The sequence below is a fragment of the Erpetoichthys calabaricus genome, chromosome 7, assembly GCF_900747795.2.
Source record: "Erpetoichthys calabaricus chromosome 7, fErpCal1.3, whole genome shotgun sequence".
Taxonomy (NCBI): Eukaryota; Metazoa; Chordata; class Cladistia; order Polypteriformes; family Polypteridae; genus Erpetoichthys; species Erpetoichthys calabaricus.
The window spans coordinates 186,411,779-186,432,862 of NC_041400.2; the positions used below are offsets into that span (position 1 = coordinate 186,411,779).

Sequence of the window (21,084 nt, forward strand, 5' to 3'; positions counted from 1 at the left end):
GCAAAAACCTCAAGTAAACGTTTTTCACGTTGTCATTATGGGGTGTTATGTGTAGAATTCTGAGGAAGAAAATGAATTGAATCCATTTTGGAATAAGGCTGTAACATAACAAAATGTGGAAAAAGTGATGCGCTGTGAATACTTTCCAGATGCTCTGTAAATATCTAGCCAAGATGGAAAACTGGATGAAGAGATAACCCATAGAGTGCAGTGTGGATGGAACAACTGGAAGAAGGTATCAGGGGTATTGTGTTGTCAAAGAATTAAGGTGAAGGTTAAAGGTTAGGTTTTTGAGATGATGGTAAGACCAGTAATGATGTATGGAGCTGAGACATGAGCAGTAAAGGGAGCACAGCAAGAGAAGAAGATGGATGTGGCAGAAATGGGAATGTGGAGATGGATGTGTTGAGTTATAGAAAAGAACAGAATAAGAAATAAGACAATCTGAGGAACAACGGAAGTAGAAGAGACACCTAAGAAAGTACAGGGAAGTGGGCTGAGGTGGTATTGACATGTGAGAAGGAGAGACTAGGAATATGTGGCAGAGGCGGTGTGGTGGCTCTGAGGCTAGGGATCTGCACTTGCAATCGGAAGGTTGCTGGTTCGAATCCTGTAAAATGCCAAAAGGGACTCTGCTCTGTTGGGCCCTTGAGCAAGACCCTTAACCTGCAATTGCTAAGCACTTTGAGTAGTGAGAAAAGCGCTATATAAATGCAAAAAATTATTATTAAAAAAATGTAAAATTATTAGAGTGATGGGAATGGAAGTCCAGGGGAAGAGAAAGCTATGGAGGCCAAAGTGGAGGTCGATGGATAAATTCAAAGAAGAACTGAAGGAAAAGGGGTCTGAGTGGAGAGAAGGTGCAGGACCGAGCTGAATGGAGAAGGTTGATTAAGCACATCGGCCCCACACAAAAGTGAGAAAAGATGAAGAAGATGAGGTACAGTAAACCATTGTGAATTAACCAAAATGTATTGCAGATACAATATAACTGAAATGTATTTTTGTTTTTCATATTTTATTCCACTTTAAAGGTATTTCAACTTAAAAAGAAATCATTTTATGCAACTAAAAATTCAAATATGTTGGATTAAATTTATTTAAGCAAATAATTAATTCCCCATTCAGCTGTAACTACATGAATTTTATTTACAAAATTTACAACCAAAATTACAAAAAAGTTGGGACATTGTGGAAAATTCAAATAAAAACATAAAAGAGTGATTTGTAAAATTTACCTTTGACGTGTATCCAGATTAAAACGTTATGCATATGGCAGCTTATAGACTCCGGATAGGATAGTAATTACCAGCCCGAACCAGGGGTTGGCGCTGTGGACTAATGTTATCTCCCTTCTTCCCCGTGCTGAATGGAAGACTGACAGACGCAGACGTCACTTCTGTGTTTCACACTCCTGGAGCCACCCTTTCCTGCTGAGTCACCATATAAACCCGGAACTGGCTATCTTGCTCCAGTTCAATTCTGCGAAGACATACTGTATTCCGCAACTTGACTGATTTCAACTTTTCCAGTTGTACAGGGGTCACCAATGTGGTGCCCCAACTCTTTAATGTCAGTGTGTCTCCTCTTTTACACCTTAATAAGTGTTATTAAAAGCAATAGCGATGTGACACAGTGGTAAACACTCAACTGTCCCAAATTTTTTGGAGTGTGTTGCAGTCATCAGATTTCCAGAGTGTATATTTTCCTAAAAAAAAAAGACTAAATTCAGGATGTAAAACATCAAATAATGTGTTGTTGTAGTGTTTTCAGTATAGTACTTGGGAGAATACAATTTACAAATCACTGCTTTTTTGTTTTTATTAGCATTTTCCGTATCGTCCCAAATTTTTCAGAATTGTAATTCCTTTACTAATTATTTTTTTTATCCATTGTGGCACACGGCTGGGGGTGTTACCCAGCCGGGGGTCCCAGGAAGACTAAAAGAGAGCTTGTGTCTCCATCCAGACCACGAAGGGGCGACCACCCTGGTTCCTTTGGGGGCCACAGGTATGGAGCTGGGAAGCTCAACCCTGTAGAGGCCCATGGTCACCGCCAGGGTGCGCCCCCATGCCTGGAGAGCCCTGGACCCCAGCACTTCCTGGGGAAGACGAGTGGGGACACCCGGAGTGCTTCCGGGTACGCAGCCGGCACTTCCGCCACACTGGGGAGTGCCGGTGGGAGATTGCCGGGAAGCACCTGGGACACATCTGAGTGCACATAAAAGGGGTCGCCTCCCTTCAGACAGTGGCTGGAGTCAGGACAGAAGCAGGACAAGGTCTCTGGAAGAGGCAAGGAGGCGGCCTGAAGAGTGAGAAGGCAGTGTGTGTTGGCCTGGACTTTTGGGGGACTTTGGGGTTGTGTGGCCCTTTGTAAATACTGGGACTGTTAATAAACATGTGTTGGGTGTAACAACGATGTCTGCCTGTCTGTATCCGGGCCAGTTTCCACACCATTTACAATATTTAAAAATAGAGAAAAAGAAGAAGTAATAACACACACATTCCATCCCAGGTGGTGTTGTAGTCAGCACTTGAACACTCAAAGTACTGGTAAATGAATGAAGACATAAAATCGAATCTAGGTTTATTTGTTACTAGCAAAATACCGGCGCTTCGCAGCGGAGAAGTAGTGTGTTAAAGAGGTTATGTAAACATATATATACATATACACATCCACACACATATATATATATATATATATATATATATATATATACACACACATATCAACATATATATACACAAACATATACACACATACATACACACACACACACACATATATACATATACACATACATACATAGTGCGTTGTAACACGGGCTGTGATTGTTACATGGGAGGGAGACGACAAATCACAGCTTTCCGCTTTCTAATCGGGCCTGTGATTGGTGCTTTGACTGATGCCCAGATCCCACAGTATCTCCCCTTAGGAGAGGCGTTAGGCAAGTGTAATTGAATAACGGTGCTGCAAGTTTAGCTTTACACCTGTTTTTAAGGCTTATTGACTGAAAGGGGCTTTCATGAAAAACTTAGGGCTTTGCTACAGGATACACCCTCCACAAGTTAAGGAAGTAAAAATAAAGGTATATATTTCTGTTTTATTTAAATCTTTTAAGTTTGTATGCGGGCGGTATGGTGGCGCAGTGAAAGGTGCCAGTTAGGAGACCCGGGTTCGCTTCCCTGCGTGGAGTTTGAATGTTCTCCCCGTGTCTGTCTGGGTTTCCTCCGGGTACTCCGGTTTCCTCCCACAGTCCAAAGACATGCAGGTTAGGTGCATTGCCGATTCTAAATTGTCCGTGGTGTGTGGGTGTGTGTGGGTGTGTGCGCCCTGCGGTGGGCTGGCACCTTGCCCGGGGTTTGTTTCCTGCCTTGTGCCCTGTGTTGGCAGGGATTGGCTCCTGTATTTAGGATATAGCGGGTTGGATAATGGATGGATGGACTTTTGTATGCATAGCCCCATTTTCCCGTTTTCGTTTTTTTTCTTTCTTCAGTAATATTTCAGCAAACCCGGAGCTTGTCAGTTCAAATCCTGGTACTGACACCACTGTATGGACAAAAAACAGGTTCCAGTTATGACCATTACGCATAGAATTTCGAAATGAAACCTGCCTAACTTTTGTAAGTAAGCTGTAAGGAATGAGCCTGCTCAATCTCAGCCTTCTACCTACACGGGAAGTTGGAGAATTAGTGATGAGTGAGTGAGTGAGTGAGTGAGTGAGTGAGTGAGTGAGTGAGTGAGTGAGTGAGTCAGTCAGTCAGTCAGTCAGTCAGTCAGTCAGTCAGTCAGTCAGTCAGTGAGGGCTTTGCCTTTTATTAGTATAGATTACAGTTTAAGGGGCTTTGAGTACTTTGTGTGAAAATGTAAAAATTGCCAAATAATGTGAACTTCTACACCGTGGTTTTAGTTGTTGTTGATTTTGGCTCGAAAAACTTTGAACTTTAAAAGTTAAAAAGTTCTTTACTCTGCGGTGGGTTGGCACCCTGCCCGAGATTGGTTCCTGCCTTGTGCCCTGTGTTGGCTGGGATTGGCTCCAGCAGACCCCCGTGACCTTGTGTTCGGATTCAGCGGGTTGGAAAATGATTGGATGGAAGTTCTTTATTTGAAAAATGTTGCATCATGCAGGCACATCAAAGGATCATCCTCCGACCTCTCCTGAGGTACGTACTACCAGTCCGAGTCGAAAGGGGGCGCTGGTGCTAACCTTATCCTCGTCTATTCCCTCCACTGTACAGAGAAGACACCCAGTGAGTGTAACTGACTCCGACCCTTCCTGTCCCTATTGCTACATATCTCGTAGTTCCCTGAAGGAGGTGACACTCAATACAAAACTGCCCCACCGGATGGAGCGCCTTCCCACCATGACTGTCACAGGCATTGTTAGCTAAGAAAGGTTCCTGAGTCAAGGACCCTCATTTTCGTTTGTGTTTGTGCCATCGAGCACACCTTTAGTTTGCTCGTTTGTTTCAATTAACCGCAAATGAACTTGTGGATCTGCAGTTCCTTCCATCAACCACAATAGTAAAGACTGATGTCAGATTACAGTGGATTTGGAAAGTATTCAGACCCCTTCAATTTCTGCACGCTGTAGCGGTCAGGGACCGCTAAGATTCACACCGTCAAAGGTGACAGTGATTTATTTATTTTAATAGAGGAGATCCTAGGAACGTCCCCAGCCTTGGATCGACCCACACACACTCTCTACAGAGACCAATAACGCACACTGGGAAAGGCAAACAATTAAGAATATAATGAAATAAAATTAACTGAGTGAAAACAATAAAACCACCCCTGACCCTTTCAGCGATATTACATTTAACATATATACATGAACACTACACTGCAAAGTCCATGAAAACCAAACCGGATGAAAAATGGGAGGTGACGAAATTAAATCCAGTGATCTGTAAGTTCAAAGGGTGAAGGAAAACACAGTCCTACCGGTAGATGCTGAAAGGAAGAAGTCGGATGGATGGTTCAGGAGCGCTCCTTTTCTTCCGGGAAAGCCAATGAAATCCAAACGCAGTCCTCAGAACACAGGTAGACAGACGAACCAGACCCCAACAAACAAATACAGTCCAGGACACAATGATTAAATATGGTTCAGTTAAACAGCAGGCAGAACGACAGAAATGCAACACACCACGTACAACAACAAAACAACTTTTTTTCTCACCTTTTGCCCTCTGCCCTCCTTTTAACCTCCTTTGACCCCCTTTGACCCCAGCAGCCCCAGAAAAGACTGCTGGGAAATGCAGTTCTTATTTAGCAGCACTGCTACAACGCTCTACCGTGTTAAAGATTTAAATTTACATGGATACATTTGTCATTTTTTGCTCATCAATCTACACTTAGCAGCGAGGGACAAGGATGGGAAGCTCAATGCCTGTCTGTGGAAGTGGGTTACAAAAGCTTTTCTGGCCTCTTGCTCTGTTAAACACTTAGTATGCTTAGTATCATGGGGTCCCAAAGAGACGAGACATTAGATGCATCATCGAAGCCACAGAAAGAACCTTCATGATGATTCTGGACAAAGATAGGTGATCTGTGGACCACTACTACTGGGACGCAAGTCAGGAACTCAACACATCTGGTTGGGTTTCCCAGGCCAGGGGCTCTGATGATGTGAGATTTTAAATATCCAATGACGCCAGGATACATCACTGATGATGCGTACTAGTCCATCTTTTGGATGGTATCTGCATACCTCTTGGTGCTCCAGTATCCTGCCACACTAAAAATAAAGGGTCCCTAAAGACCCATCCACACAAGGGTTCCAGAAAGAATCTTTATTTATTTTGATCCACGACAGGCTCTGTACAGTAAATGACAGTGAATAGATGGTAACAGACTTACAAAATAACAAAGCTGTCTTGATTTTTAAAGGACTCTTGCTACATACAATAACACAGGCTATGTCCAGGCTTTCTTAATTTGTTAGTAGCTAAAAGGCAGGGGGCGCCATTGAGCCCCAAAACCCTAGTCACACCACGCTGAATATTCCCAGGTGTAAAATAAAGGTTTTTATTTCCACAAAACACCTTATTACAGGTCAATCCAGAGCCTTTCAATATACAATTCCTCCTCCTCCTCCATGTGAGTTTTGCCTTCTGCCTCCCAACTCGCATTATGTCAGACCTGTCAGTACTTCAGGTACCCGGGCATAGCACTTCTGGGTCAGATGGAAGTCTCCTGAATCAGGGAGTCCTTCTCCCTGTAGCACCCTCTGGTGGAACCCAATGACCCAGACAGTGTTGTTCCTCAGGACTACATCTCCCATAAATCCCTGGGTCCATGCCAGCGGAGTACTGCCATCTGTCATACTTGGGAAGGAACTGCTCCTGATACACGACCTCCCCCATTCCACCCATTAATTCTTCCCTTTGAGCGGGATATCAATTCAGCCCCATCCCGGTCAAGTTAGGCCTCCTTTCGTGTTGTCCTTCCATTATGTCCTCCCAGCCGGGCAAGGGTCCAGGACAGCATGTACACCTACCATGCACCCACTATATCCTAACTACAGGGTGGTCCAGATCTAATTATGTAACTGTTCAACTGACAACCGTCTCCCCGCCATTTTGGAATGCAGGACAGGTGCTGCCATCTATCGGCAACAAAAAGAATTTTAAGTGAAATCTCTATGTTCAGGGCAGGTGCTGTGAATTCTCTATGTAATAAACAAGTTATAGCGTAATGAAAATTGCATAATTAGATCTGGACCACCCTATACATGGTCATGGGGGTCTGTTGGAGCCAGTCCCAGCCAATACAGGGCACAAGGCAGGAAACAAACCCTGGGCAGGGTGCCAGCCCACCGCAGGGCACACACACATGAGTGAGGAGGGCCCGGCCCCCCTCTCCGCAGCCCAATGAGTCTCTCTCGGATTCACACTTATAACTTGGTACCGCAAACGAACTATGATGCTATGAGAAAGTCACAAAATCATCGGAATGTTCAAGCAAATTATAGAAAAAAAAAACGACATCCATTAAGTAGTTCTCTCGTGAAAAGCAGACAGACATACAAACGGGTCGAAAAACTATAAGAAATGTGGTGCTTGGAGCACGAAATTTTTAAAACCGTTTCTTAGTGAGCACCTATGGTAACAAACATTCCAAATTTCAAGTCCCAAGTCGTCTTGGTTTGGGAGATTTCGTGATGAGTGAGTCAGTGGTTTTAATGCAGAATATATAGATTTAGGAAGGGATTATACTGACGACCCTTTTCGAGCGATGAAAGTGGACTATGGATCATTTTCAAAGAATTTGACCTTAAAGAGGGATTTTAAAAGGGTTCCTCTTAGAAGCATCTCAAAAATATATATACTGGAGAATGTAACTTGACAAATCCACTCGAACGGGACACACAGACCTCAAAAGCGGGGTCCCCTTATAGGCGCGGGGCCTGGGGCGGTCGCCCCATTTGCCATCCCCAATCCTTGGATAAGCAAGTTAAGAAAATGGCTTGAATGGAATGGCATGGGAGAGAGGCAAGAAAGACGTGAAAAACAAGATAAGATGGAAAAAGACTGTAGAGGTCCTGCATTGCATGAGATATGGTGAGGACAGGTTGTAGCAACTTATGAGTGATGAGGTAAAGTTTATTAATTTCATTATGAAATAAGCATATGGTGTGAATAATTTCTGCAAGTGCATCTTACATTGAGATACTGAGTGCTTTAAATTCTGCTTTAAGTTAAAACGCACATCAAGTGAAATGTGATGTTACTACGTGTGTCCATGACGTTCAGGTGCAGTTTAGTGTCATGTTGTTGAAATAAATTTGACGGTATTTGACTGGAGTAAGGCATCAATAAGATGTAAGTTGTAAGATATTCTACTGCGACATTAAGTGCATATTAAAAAACATTTAACCAATAATGTGCAGTATAAAATATTGGCAGATTGAAAGGTCTTTGAAAGCTTATTTACAGTATGTTTTCATTTGAACCGACTCTTGTAGTTTCCATATTAAATTTCAAGCAGCTACTCGTAAAAAACGACTGAGGTAACGATTTAAATTGAAAGATAATGTTAAAAAAGTGCACCTCTACCTCTCTACCCACGAAGCCGGATCTCCTCTGCACATCCTCTCCGCGCTCTCTCGCATCAGTTGCGGTCCTGCCACTGTCAGACAATCACGTGGCTTCTAAGCCGCGATCATTGGCTCCGCTCCGTTTGCCCACAGCGATTCAATGGCAGTTGGGGAGTACCATCGCAGCTGCAGCGCAGGCATTTCGCTAGCCAATGTACTAAAAATAATTATTGCAGTAATTATATCAATAACCTAAACTAAAGGTTTAGGCGTTTATAAAAAAAAGGAAAGAAAAAAACGGAGAGTCAATTTCTGTGCAAATATCTGACTGCCTCTTGTCTGCAGCTGCTGGCGCCTCGGATGTGCGCTTATTCCGCGAGCATGCTAAATCTGGACACCTGCCTATAAAAAGGTACGATGAAGTTACCTCTGGCGATCCTCAGCTCGGCGCTACTCCTATCAGCTGTTTCAGGTAAGATATTCCATTGCGGATGAAAGCCCACGGGAACTTGATTAAAGTTGTCATGTGTAGAGAAAAAAAATCAGCCACGTCCGATTAGAATGTACTTTTTAAAGCAAAGAGCTAATTTTCCAAAGAACTGCATGAAATCAAAATTATTCTAATGCACTAATCGAAGTTTATATTTTCGTCTGAACTATGTGTTTAAGAAAACAGTATCAATCGTGCGCATTTTAGAAGTAATCGATGCTTTTTAATCTTGCGGGGAGGAACTTTCTGTAAAGTATAAAATGCATTTGTTTATATCAAGTGTTTATCGACTTTTCCAGATATTGAAATATGTTGCTTATTATCGTTTAATATGAAAAACAAGCTGATGGATGATAAAGATTTTCTTGACATAGATGCTCAGCGCCATCAGCCGGACATTGCGAGTGCCACGATGGTACATTGCGCCGGCGATAAAGCGGGTTTAATGCCTTACACCTATCTGCCAGCAGCATCCAGTTTTCTTTTGTTTAATTTTATCTTTATTTAATTTTATGTAGTACATTTCATCTATCTATCTATCTATCTATCTATCTATCTATCTATCTATCTATCTATCTATCTATCTATCTATCTATCTATCTATCTATCTATCTATCTATCTATCTATCTATCTATCTATCTATCGTAGCGAACGGCGTGAAGATTAATTTTCAGTCTTTGAATGTTCTTTAAGGTGAGCAAGAAACCAATCTTGGATGGCGCACCAGTCCATCACTGTTATGGTCTAGACTGATACACGTATACATTTTATAGCTTTGTTAAGCACTCGTGTTATCCACGATGTCGCTCCATTTTTTACCGAAAATAATGACGTGTCTTATACTTCAGTCAGACACACACACACATTCACATACACATTCCGTTTAGCGTACCACAGTCCTCAATTAAAGCGATCCTTGTGTCTTGTATCTATGCTGAGTTAATAGCAGCGAACAAAAGATGTATTACTTTCTAATTATTCAAAGCCATTAATTCCACCCAGCATGTCACAGCCTAATCAATAGATAGATAGATAGATAGATAGATAGATAGATAGATAGATAGATAGATAGATAGATAGATAGATAGATAGATAGATAGATAGATAGATAGAATAAAATTTCAATATATTTAATTAACATACACTAAATCTACTTTAAAAAATGCATTTCCAATATTTGTTTTTTAAATGAATTTCAATTTCTCCAATCTACTATATCCTATCCCTTACTTCACAGGCATATTATCATTTGCATACATTTTTCTCTCCAACTACATCACTACCACACCTCCTACTGCATGCATACATTCACATACTTGACGGATATATTAGAACTAATTTTATTATCACCACTACTTGTGCTGTACATGCTTCCTACACTACACATAAATCCAGCTCTAAGTCTGACATTCTAGACTTCATTTTTTGGACAGATATTGCCTACTCTATCTATCTATCTATCTATCTATCTATCTATCTATCTATCTATCTATCTATCTATCTATCTATCTATCTATCTATCTATCTATCTATCTATCTATCTATCTACATAGTCACACATGCGCATCAGAGGCTCATCCAAGGTGAGCAACACCACTCTGGGACACAAGGGGGTGAATGGCATTGTCTTGTTCTCCATCCACAGTTCATGTATCTATCTATTTAGTATATAGTGCCTTTCATATCTATCTATCTATCTATCTATCTATCTATCTATCTATCTATCTATCTATCTATCTATCTATCTATCTATCTATCTATCTATCTATCTATCTATCTATCTATCTATCTATCTATCTATCTACATAGTCACACATGCACATCACAGGCTCATCCAAGGTGAGCAACACCACTCTGGGACACAAGGGGCCGAATGGCATTGTCTTGTTCTCCATCCACAGTTCCAAGAAGATGCCCACCGAAGCCAACTGACACTGTCCATTCCAACCAGGGGGGCTGTTATGCCTGAGTAGGCCTAGCTACAGGATGGAGCTCTTGACTCAAGCCACACCGCGGACCTGAGCTTCAGGTATATATAAAGTGTGTCTTCCACTTATGTGCCATCGTGCGCCTGTTTGTTTTGATGATTTGTCCAGTACTATTGAAAGGGGTGACTCGGCTGGCACCCCAACATTTACCCTTTGGACTGGCATCATAGATTGCTCCACTACTATTATATACTATATATATATATATATATATATATATATATATATATATGTGTGTGTGTGTGTGTGTGTGTGTGTGTGTGTGTGTATATACTAGCTGTGTAAGCCCATGCTGTAAAAAGCCCAGGCTCCTACAAATCATGGATTCTGGCACTTCAATCAATTAATCGCATCGGTTGTGCATTAGCGGCAAAGCAAGGTTCTCTTTCCTCACTGGTTTCGTTTTGCCGACCTGCTCTCCTCCGTTGTCTATCAGTGGCTAAGCAAGTTTCTCTCTCCTCAGAGGTTGTGTTTTGCTGATGTGCTTGCCTCCCTTGTGTATTAGTGGCTAAGTGAGTTTCTGTTTTCTCGGCAATTTCACTTTGGCGCCAGAGTCACCTTCTTTGAGCTTCATGGACTTCGGGGCCGGCTCTCACTTCTGGGCTGGACAGACATGCACACTTCCACGTGTAGACATTTATATATATATATATATATGTTGTGAGAAGCAGCCCGGACACAGACAGACGGACACCATTCTTAAGTCCACCACACGTTTATTGTACATATTTACAAGGTCCATATGTGCACAAACTCAGTGTCTCCAGCACCAATCTCCCCAAAGTCTAGGGCTCTCTTCCAGTGCCTGCTTTCTTCAGGCCACCTCCACTCTCCTTCACTCAGAACCTTGTCCACTCCTCGCCCGACTCCAGTCTCTGATTGGAGAAAGGCGGTCCCTTTTATACATGCCCGGATGAGCTCCAGCTGCTCTCCATGAAGTCACATCCTGGTGTAGAGGAAGCATCAGGAGAGCACCCGGAAGCACTCCGGGTGACCCAGGAAAGATCATCCTCCATTGGTGTGGCGGAAGTAAATAAGTCCCAGGCTCCATGAGGCTCGGGGCGCCCCCTGGCGGTGACCAGAGGCCCCAACGGTCTTGAGCCTCCCTGCTCTCCTTCCGTGGGCCTCTTCTATTCCAGCCCCCTCGTGGCCTGGAGGACAAATATGCTACCACCTAGTCCTCCCAGGCGTCCTGGCCGGGTCTGATCCCCAGCCATGTATGACAATGTATATGTTTATATATACATATATATATGTTACGACCGAAACCCGAAGTTGGCCAAAGCAGGAAATGTCCGGCCAAATTGGGAAATGGCCAATGTCGCTCTAAATTGACCGGCCAATGTCCGATCTTTTCCTCGATTTTGAGATTTGACCAGCCAGTTTGCGAAATGGCATGGGGCGATCGGCCAAAGTCGGAAGGAAAAAGGCATGAGCAGCGATTTGTTGCGCACTTAGTAGTGCAATTGCATTGAGTGTATCCTTGGCGGCTCATGTTCAGAAAGCGGACGCCACTTGGTTGTTTCACAATAATTAAGATCAGGTATATACAGTAAGTAGATTTCACATTTCTGTTATCATTTTAGCAATAAAATAGTGACTTAACATCAGGGGCCTATTTTATTGACCATAAGGTTAGTGTTTGGGCGAGGGGAAGGCCATCTCAAGTGGCGTCTGCTTTGCTGAACAAGACCCGCCTTGAGCAGTTTCTCGTCGCAGTTTGAGCGGACAGTCTTACATCAGCACATCGGATTTTGACCAGGGAGTTCTCACCACTTCGCGAAATGGCTGGCCAAAGTAGCATACTGTATATGCCGGTCATTTCTAGTACTTCGGACTTTGGCCGTAACATATATATATATATACACTTAACGGATTTAGAATTAAGATGGGTTTTTTTTCTATAATTTGCTTGAGCATTCCGGTTGATTTTGCAACTTCTCACATCGCACTAAGAATCATAGTTCGCTTGCAGGAGCTATATATTTGCTCTAATCCGAGACAGAGGCTGTGGGCCGACGGGAGGGGGAAGCGTGATGTCAGGAGCAGGGAGCCGGGCTAGGGCCCTCCTCAATCACGTGCCAGCCTGTGTTCGAGTTGCTCTACCTCTGTGTTTTGCAGTGTACCTTACTTCCACTTAGCTAGCGATTCCTGTTTGTTTATTGTTCTTTAAAGTTTGTCCTGTTTCACTACTATGCGGGTGGAGCCGCGGGGGCAGCTAGTGTATATATATATATATATATATATATATATATGTATATATATATACAGTGGTGTGAAAAACTATTTGCCCCCTTCCTGATTTCTTATTCTTTTGCATGTTTGTCACACAAAATGTTTCTGATCATCAAATACATTTAACCATTAGTCAAATATAACACAAGTAAACACAAAATGCAGTTTTTAAATGATGGTTTTTATTATTTAGGGAGAAAAAAAATCCAAACCTACATGGCCCTGTGTGAAAAAGTAATTGCCCCCTTGTTAAAAAATAACCTAACTGTGGTGTATCACACCTGAGTTCAATTTCCGTAGCCACGCCCAGGCCTGATTACTGCCACACCTGGTTCAATCAAGAAATCACTTAAATAGGAGCTGCCTGACACAGAGAAGTAGACCAAAAGCACCTCAAAAGCTAGACATCATGCCAAGATCCAAAGAAATTCAGGAACAAATGAGAACAGAAGTAATTGAGATCTATCAGTCTGGTAAAGGTTATAAAGCCATTTCTAAAGCTTTGGGACTCCAGCGAACCACAGTGAGAGCCATTATCCACAAATGGCAAAAACATGGAACAGTGGTGAACCTTCCCAGGAGTGGCCGGCTGACCAAAATTACCCCAAGAGCGCAGAGACGACTCATCCGAGAGGTCACAAAAGACCCCAGGACAACGTCTAAAGAACTGCAGGCCTCACTTGCCTCAATTAAGGTCAGTGTTCACGACTCCACCATAAGAAAGAGACTGGGCAAAAACGGCCTGCATGGCAGAATTCCAAGACGCAAACCACTGTTAAGCAAAAAGAACATTAGGGCTCGTCTCAATTTTGCTAAGAAACATCTCAATGATTGCCAAGACTTTTGGGAAAATACCTTGTGGACTGATGAGTCAAAAGTTGAACTTTTTGGAAGGCAAATGTCCCGTTACATCTGGCGTAAAAGGAACACAGCATTTCAGAAAAAGAACATCATACCAACAGTAAAATATGGTGGTGGTAGTGTGATGGTCTGGGGTTGTTTTGCTGCTTCAGGACCTGGAAGGCTTGCTGTGATAGATGGAACCATGAATTCTACTGTCTACCAAAAAATCCTGAAGGAGAATGTCCGGCCATCTGTTCGTCAACTCAAGCTGAAGCGATCTTGGGTGCTGCAACAGGACAATGACCCAAAACACACCAGCAAATCCACCTCTGAATGGCTGAAGAAAAACAAAATGAAGACTTTGGAGTGGCCTAGTCAAAGTCCTGACCTGAATCCAACTGAGATGCTATGGCATGACCTTAAAAAGGCGGTTCATGCTAGAAAACCCTCAAATAAAGCTGAATTACAACAATTTTGCAAAGATGAGTGGGCCAAAATTCCTCCAGAGCGCTGTAAAAGACTCATTGCAAGTTATCGCAAACGCTTGATTGCAGTTATTGCTGCTAAGGGTGGCCCAACCAGTTATTAGGTTCAGGGGGCAATTACTTTTTCACACAGGGCCATGTAGGTTTGGATTTTTTTTTCTCCCTAAATAATAAAAACCACCATTTACAAACTGCATTTTGTGTTTACTTGTGTTATATTTGACTAATGGTTAAATGTGTTTGATGATCAGAAACATTTTGTGTGACAAACATGCAAAAGAATAAGAAGTCAGGAAGGGGGCAAATAGTTTTTCACACCACTGTATATATATATGGTTGAAATAGTTTACTGTCAAATAAATGCAAAGAGTACACGACACGTGTTTCGCCCTCATTCTGGGCTCATCAGGTGTACACACTCCACTGCACTCCCTCTCGGGAATCGAACCTCGGACGTCGGCGCCAGAGGCGATGCCCCTAATGTTGCGCCACGGCGTGTGGTTCGTTTATTTGACAGCATGTAGATCGGGGTAATTACATTCACGGCATTCGTAGTCTGTGTCAAATACAGTAAACTATTTCAACCATTCTGTGATCTGCTCCTCACAAACTGAGGACACCGTGGCGGATGTTAGCAGATTGCTGGCCAACCACAAGCATTACCTGGTAGGTAACCACCCATACAATCAGATTGTGACACAGACTACGAATGCCGTGAATAGATAGATAGATAGATAGATAGATAGATAGATAGATAGATAGATAGATAGATAGATAGATAGATATTTGCAGTATATACAGTATATATAATTTTCATTAAGACATACTCTGTGAGAGTATTGTGTCATCTGAAGTATTTTGTTTTCTGTGTGCCTATTTCTTCATTCATTTTTGTAAAATGACCTTGGGTTTGAGATGTGGTCTGCAGTGTGACATAGTACTTAGGGCCTCGGATGTCATACCCTGAAGTTATTTGTTCATATTCCACCGCTGACACTACCAATTGGATCTCACATTTTGTAAGTCGCCTTGGATAAGATATCAGCCAAATGATAAATACTGTTAATAAGGTCAGTCATTTTCTAACCCTCATAGAATTGAACAGGGTCTTGGGGATCTGCTGGAGCCTATCCCAGCTAACATAGGGTGTAAGGCAGGAACAAATCTGGGACAGGGCAACAGGACATCGTAGGGTAATCACACACACACACACCCCAACCACACACTAGGGACAATTTAGTATCGCTAATGCACCTAACCTGCATACCTTTGGACTATGGGAGGTAACTGGACCACCTGGAGGAAACCCATGTAGACACAGGGAGAACATGCAAACTCTACTGAGAGAGAACCCAAAACGAGGACCCTGGTCTCCTTACTGCAAGGCAGCAGTGCTTCCACTGCGTCACCGTGCCACCTCTGGTAATGAGGTGCTATATAAATAAAAGCTGTTTATTTCTGAAGCAATGAAGCCAATGTTTGACGTGACTGCAGCCTTATATTGTATGAGTCCTCATTTCTGCATCTTATAGAGCCGGAGTGTCTACTGTATGCAAGATGAGGCCTTCTGCATTATGAGATCTCCTTCATTTATTATTAAATGGCAAACAAAGTTGTCATAAATGTGCTCTACATCTTTCAAGCAACGCCTTACAGACGCCATCCTCTCTTCTCTAAATTTCAGTTGTTGCCATCAGGCTGCAGATTTATGTTTCAGAGGATAAAGAGCAAGAGATTTAAGAACTCTTTTACATCCAGAGCTGTATGCATTTTGCAAGTCTGTTACTTTAAAGATGTTGCTAAACGCTAATTTCTGAAGTGTTATTTTGTGTATTGTTAAAGTTAATTATTTATCTTTGTGCTAATCATAAGTGTGTATACTCATGATAACACCAGATGCTGTGCCCCCTTGCTTATTTTCTTCGGTCTCTGTAACAATCCCTTATATTTTTATACTTTCCTACTGCAAACAAATTTCTCTCGAGATAATAAAGCCGACCTAACCTGACAAGAACAGGTAAATGTGACATAAGCAGCATATCCATGGTGGGTGGAGAATTGCACTTTTGTGTTCTTGAGGTTTTATTTCATTTAATTGGACCTCTGTCATGTTTTTGGTGTACCTGTCAGCAGGGGCTCAGCAATCTGTTTTGAAGGGGCTATGCAAGAAGTTCTTTTTGGCCCCATAGACATGTACATCAGTTAGCAGAGCACTTACAGTCATACTCTTTTTAAAAAGAGCATTTTACTTTAATCTGCTGCTACCCTCCTTGTAAACAGAGCTCAGTATTTAAAAGGAGTGAGGCTGTACAATAGGCCCCCATTACTACGGGTATCCATGCAATTACACCCTCTACATGCCCCCTATTTGTTTCCCTGCCTATATGTAATGTGTGTGGTTGTTTCAGATCAAACAGATAGGCCCATATAATGTTAGGTAATAAATTAAGGCTTCAGGTTCATATTTAGAAAATATAATGTTTCTCTGGGGTGTCAACGTGGCGCAGTTGTTAGCGCTGCTGTCTCACAGCTCAAGTCCAGGGACTGAATTCTGGCTTGGACGCAGCTTAACAGTACTGATTACATTTGAGGGGGCTTTCACAAGGTACTTCAGTTTTCCAGCCACATTCCAGAGATATGCACATACAGTAAGTTTCATTGGCAGTTTAGTATGGATTGACCTAAGATGGATCAGTGCAGGAATGTGTGTGTGTGTGTGTGTGTGTGTGTGCGTGTGCGTGTGTGTGTGTGTGTGTGTGTGTGAATGAATGAGTGGGCCCCTCACTGAACTGGTGCCCCATTTAGGACTGCTTCATGCCTTACGTGCCACGTTGCAGGGATACCCTTGTGACCCTAAATTTAGTTACACTGATTCGACAGTGGATGGAATGATGGATGAATAGATGGAAGGAATACTTAGTAATGATTCTGTATATTTTGTTTATTCCACAAGCTGAGTGCTTATTGTTTAAAAGCAAAACAGTAATCTGCGTCAGTTCACAGACCTCCACTTTTTGGTACCATTTTACAGCACATTCACTTCACCCTGAATCTACTATAATGTACTGTATGTTTCCAATTCTTTTACAAGAGTGCTTGTCCCACTCCATGTTGTAGACGATTGGCAGAATATATGGTGTTTATGTAGGGATTCACTCCAGAGCTAATCTGCAGTATTGGCAGGCAATGTGGCCAAGCAAATAAAGAACAATATTGTACTTGAGTTATAAACTCTGGTAAGAGCTGCATCTATCTATCTATCTATCTATCTATCTATCTATCTATCTATCTATCTATCTATCTATCTATCTATCTATCTATCTATCTATCTATCTATCTATCTATCTATCTATCTATCTATCTATCTATCTATCTATCTATCTATCTATCTATCTATCTATCTATCTATTATATAGTGCCTTTCATTATCTATCTATCTATCTATGGGAATATAGTGCCTTTCATTATCTATCTATCTATCTATCTATCTATCTATCTATCTATCTATCTATCTATCTATCTATCTATCTATCTATCTATCTATCTATCTATTATATAGTGCCTTTCATTATCTATCTATCTATCTATGGGAATATAGTGCCTTTCATTATCTATCTATCTATCTATCTATCTATCTATCTATCTATCTATCTATCTATCTATCTATCTATCTATCTATCTATCTATCTATCTATGGGAGTATAGTGCCTTTCATGATCTATCTATCTATCTATTAGATAGATAGATAGATAGATAATGATAGGCACTATCTATCTATCTATCTATCTATCTATCTATCTATCTATCTATCTATCTATCTATCTATCTATCTATCTATCTATCTATCTATCTATCTATCTATCTATCTATTATATAGTGCCTTTCATGATCTATCTATGTATAATATACTGTGTTTTACATCTGTCTATCTATCCATCTATCTTTCCAGTCATCTAGAGTGCCTTTCACATTGTAAAGGAAGACAAAGAAACATATAAAGGTTTGGGGTTTTCCGGCCTCGTATACTGTACAGTCTGCACAAGTTCACAAAAAGGTCCAGTGAGTACCAAGTACATTCAGCACAAGACAACAAACAAATGGAAAACTGGGGTATTTATAGAGGAGGGACCGGAAGTGCCAGAGGAATGCTGGGAAGTGTTGGTGAACTGAATGCTGGGAGCCATGATGTTATCAGAGGGGAAGGCTGGGTGTAACTGGCAAGGCGGGGTCAGAGACATGTTGTGATCTCATGGTGGCGGCGCTTCCTTCTTTCTGGGAAAACAAAGAGAGAAATTAGTGCTCCGCCATTCCCGCTCGGCATGAGGTTGCACGTTACGTCTTGGGTCCTTCCGCGGCACCCTAAGCGCGCATGCGTGACAACATCTATCTTAGACTCATTCCACTATGGTGTGCTAAAAAGCGCCTCTGGAGGTCTTTTCTGCTCACTGCTACTAGCCAATTCCATGTTTCTACCTGATGTACTCAGTAAGTTTATTTTTATTTATTGATCGATTGATTCAATGAATTATCTGTCCCGTGAGTCTGTATTCTTGTCTTTTATGTTTCTGCTGCTATGTGCGTTTGAATTTTCCCATCAGATTATTAAAATCTATCTATCTATCTATCTATCTATCTATCTATCTATCTATCTATCTATCTATCTATCTATCTATCTATCTATCTATCTATCTATCTATCTATCTATCTATCTATCTATCTATCTATCTATCTATCAAATTACTAATTACGAGCTGTGCTGCCCTCCTAAGACAGGTTGAAATCAAAGTAATCAATGTAGTTCTCAGCTTTAACATTTGTACTGCATCATTAATTGTAATGTATTTTATAATGCATGTAAGAAATGACATGCTTTGTATTTATCGTTTCAACAGATGGTGTGTCACAAACGGTTGTAGCAGTAAAATGTGTTGAATTTGTCATTTCAACAGATGGCGCATCATAAACGTGTAGTAGTAAAGTTCATTGCATTTCTTATTCCAATAGATGGAGCATCAGAACCATTTGTAGTAATAAAATGTATTGAATTTGTCATTTCAACAGACAACACTTCACAAACACGTGTAGGAATAAAATGCATTGCATTTTTCACTCCAACAGATGGTGCATCACAAACATCAGCAAAGCTTTTGTGAATCCCATACCAAATGGCATTTAACAGAGATGTACACAATGCGTATGGAATTTTAAAAGACGAACACAACAGTTACCCTCTGTTTGGATGTATTCAGTGTTAGCATTTGTAGTACAGTGTGCCTGTCTGTTGGTAATGTCTCTGTTATTTGCCATTTGGTATAGGATTCATAAAAGCAGTGCTAATATTTGTGATGTTCTATTTATTGGTTAACAGAAACATAGCAACTGGACAGACACACAGACACTTGTTCTTTTATTAAGGTGGATTAATTTCACCTGCATTTATGTGGAAATGTGTTTAGTCCATTTCAGAATTTCTGAATGCTTTGATGTTGGCAATAAAAGCAGATTTTAGCCCAAAGTCTAATTACTTTTATTTCATATTCTGTTTCATCCAATATTAGATATCCCTTTAAGTAGAATAATTTTCCTCTTAGCTGAAGGAGTCCAGCTAACTGTATATCTAGAGCTCTCTGTCGGTATATACTTTTAGGCCAACCCTGACCAAAGGAAACGTCATGACCTGTGGCAGTCATCATTATAATGAAGGTCTTATCCTGATCGTCTGTAGCAAATTGTGAAAATATTCCAAAAAGCACTATCATTTCTGATGTAAATGGCTCTACAGACCTCTATTATCCTCTATTTTTTGATTATTTGCACATGTATACTTTTTTTTTACATTTATATGTGTTGTGGCCTGTAGGGGGCGTCTCAGAATCCACCCCAAATACAACTATGACAGACACAAGTCCCAGGTTTAAAATGAGTCTTTTATTGGGATCAGTATCTCTTTCACAGAACAGAGAATACAACAATCTTCTTTTGTTCATTACGTTTCCACTATTACATTCATCCCAGGGAAGTTGTGTCCTTCTCTGCTCCCTACACTCATGAACTGGAGTCTTCAACTGTTTGGGGCTCAGAGTCTCCAAACATCGAGTTCCAAAAACACTTCCAGAAATGCTCACTAGAGGGGGATATCACCTTCAAACCCCGGCTAATAATAAGGGTAATCGCAGGATCTTTTAAAAAATAAAAGGTTTATTTCATACAAAGCTCTGTTACAATAAGAAGCTTCTGAATAGCGCGACGGGAGTCAGAAAGGTCAGGGATTGAGACAAAAATCACCAAAAGCACAGCAGAACACAAGAAAACTTACCAACTGAGCTCATGGCTTGTTTATTTCTTAACTGTGTGACCTTCTACAGACCAGTGTGTGAATTTCCTAATCATGTCCAGTAAAGCAACTTGAGCATGGGAAAGGCACTATATACATAAAATGTATTATTATTATTATTATTATTCATCCATCCATTATCCAACCTGCTATATCCTAACTACAGGGTCACAGGAGTCTACAGGAGCCAATCCCAGCCAACACAGGGCATAAGGCAGGAAACAAACCCCGGGCAGGGCGCCAGCCCACCGTAGAGCTATTATTATTATTATTATTATTATTATTATTATTATTACCTGAATTGACCACAGGTGGATACCAAATAAGGTGTAGAAACATCTCAATGATGATCAATAGAATGGGACGCAGTCATAGCACAGGATCAAAATATCTGTGTCAATGAGATATTTTAGGTTTTTTTATTTTTAATACATTTGCTTTGTCATTCCAGGTTATTGAGTGTTGCTTGATGAAGGAAAAAATTAATTTAAACAATTTTAGCACAAACGTGAAGGATTCTGAAGACTTTCTGATGGCGCAGTATTAGATAGATAGATAGATACTTTATTAATCCCAATGGGAAATTCACATTATCCAGCAGCAGTATACTGATACAATAAATAATATTAAATTAAAGATTGATAATAATAATAATGCAGGTGAAAAACAG

The 21,084-nt window shown here is 41.2% G+C and overlaps 1 protein-coding gene across 1 annotated transcript in view; it reads left to right on the plus strand.

Annotated features, from left to right (window-relative positions):
* Nucleotides 1–8,194: 8,194 nt before the first annotated feature.
* chrnb3a (cholinergic receptor nicotinic beta 3 subunit a) overlaps nucleotides 8,195–21,084 on the plus strand; it is a 132,886-nt gene continuing 119,996 nt past the window's right edge. Inside the window, exon 1 of the mRNA XM_028806032.2 lies at nucleotides 8,195–8,510. Coding sequence (XP_028661865.2) covers nucleotides 8,456–8,510 — 55 coding nt within the window. The 5' untranslated portion in view covers nucleotides 8,195–8,455. The remainder of the gene's footprint in view (nucleotides 8,511–21,084) is intronic.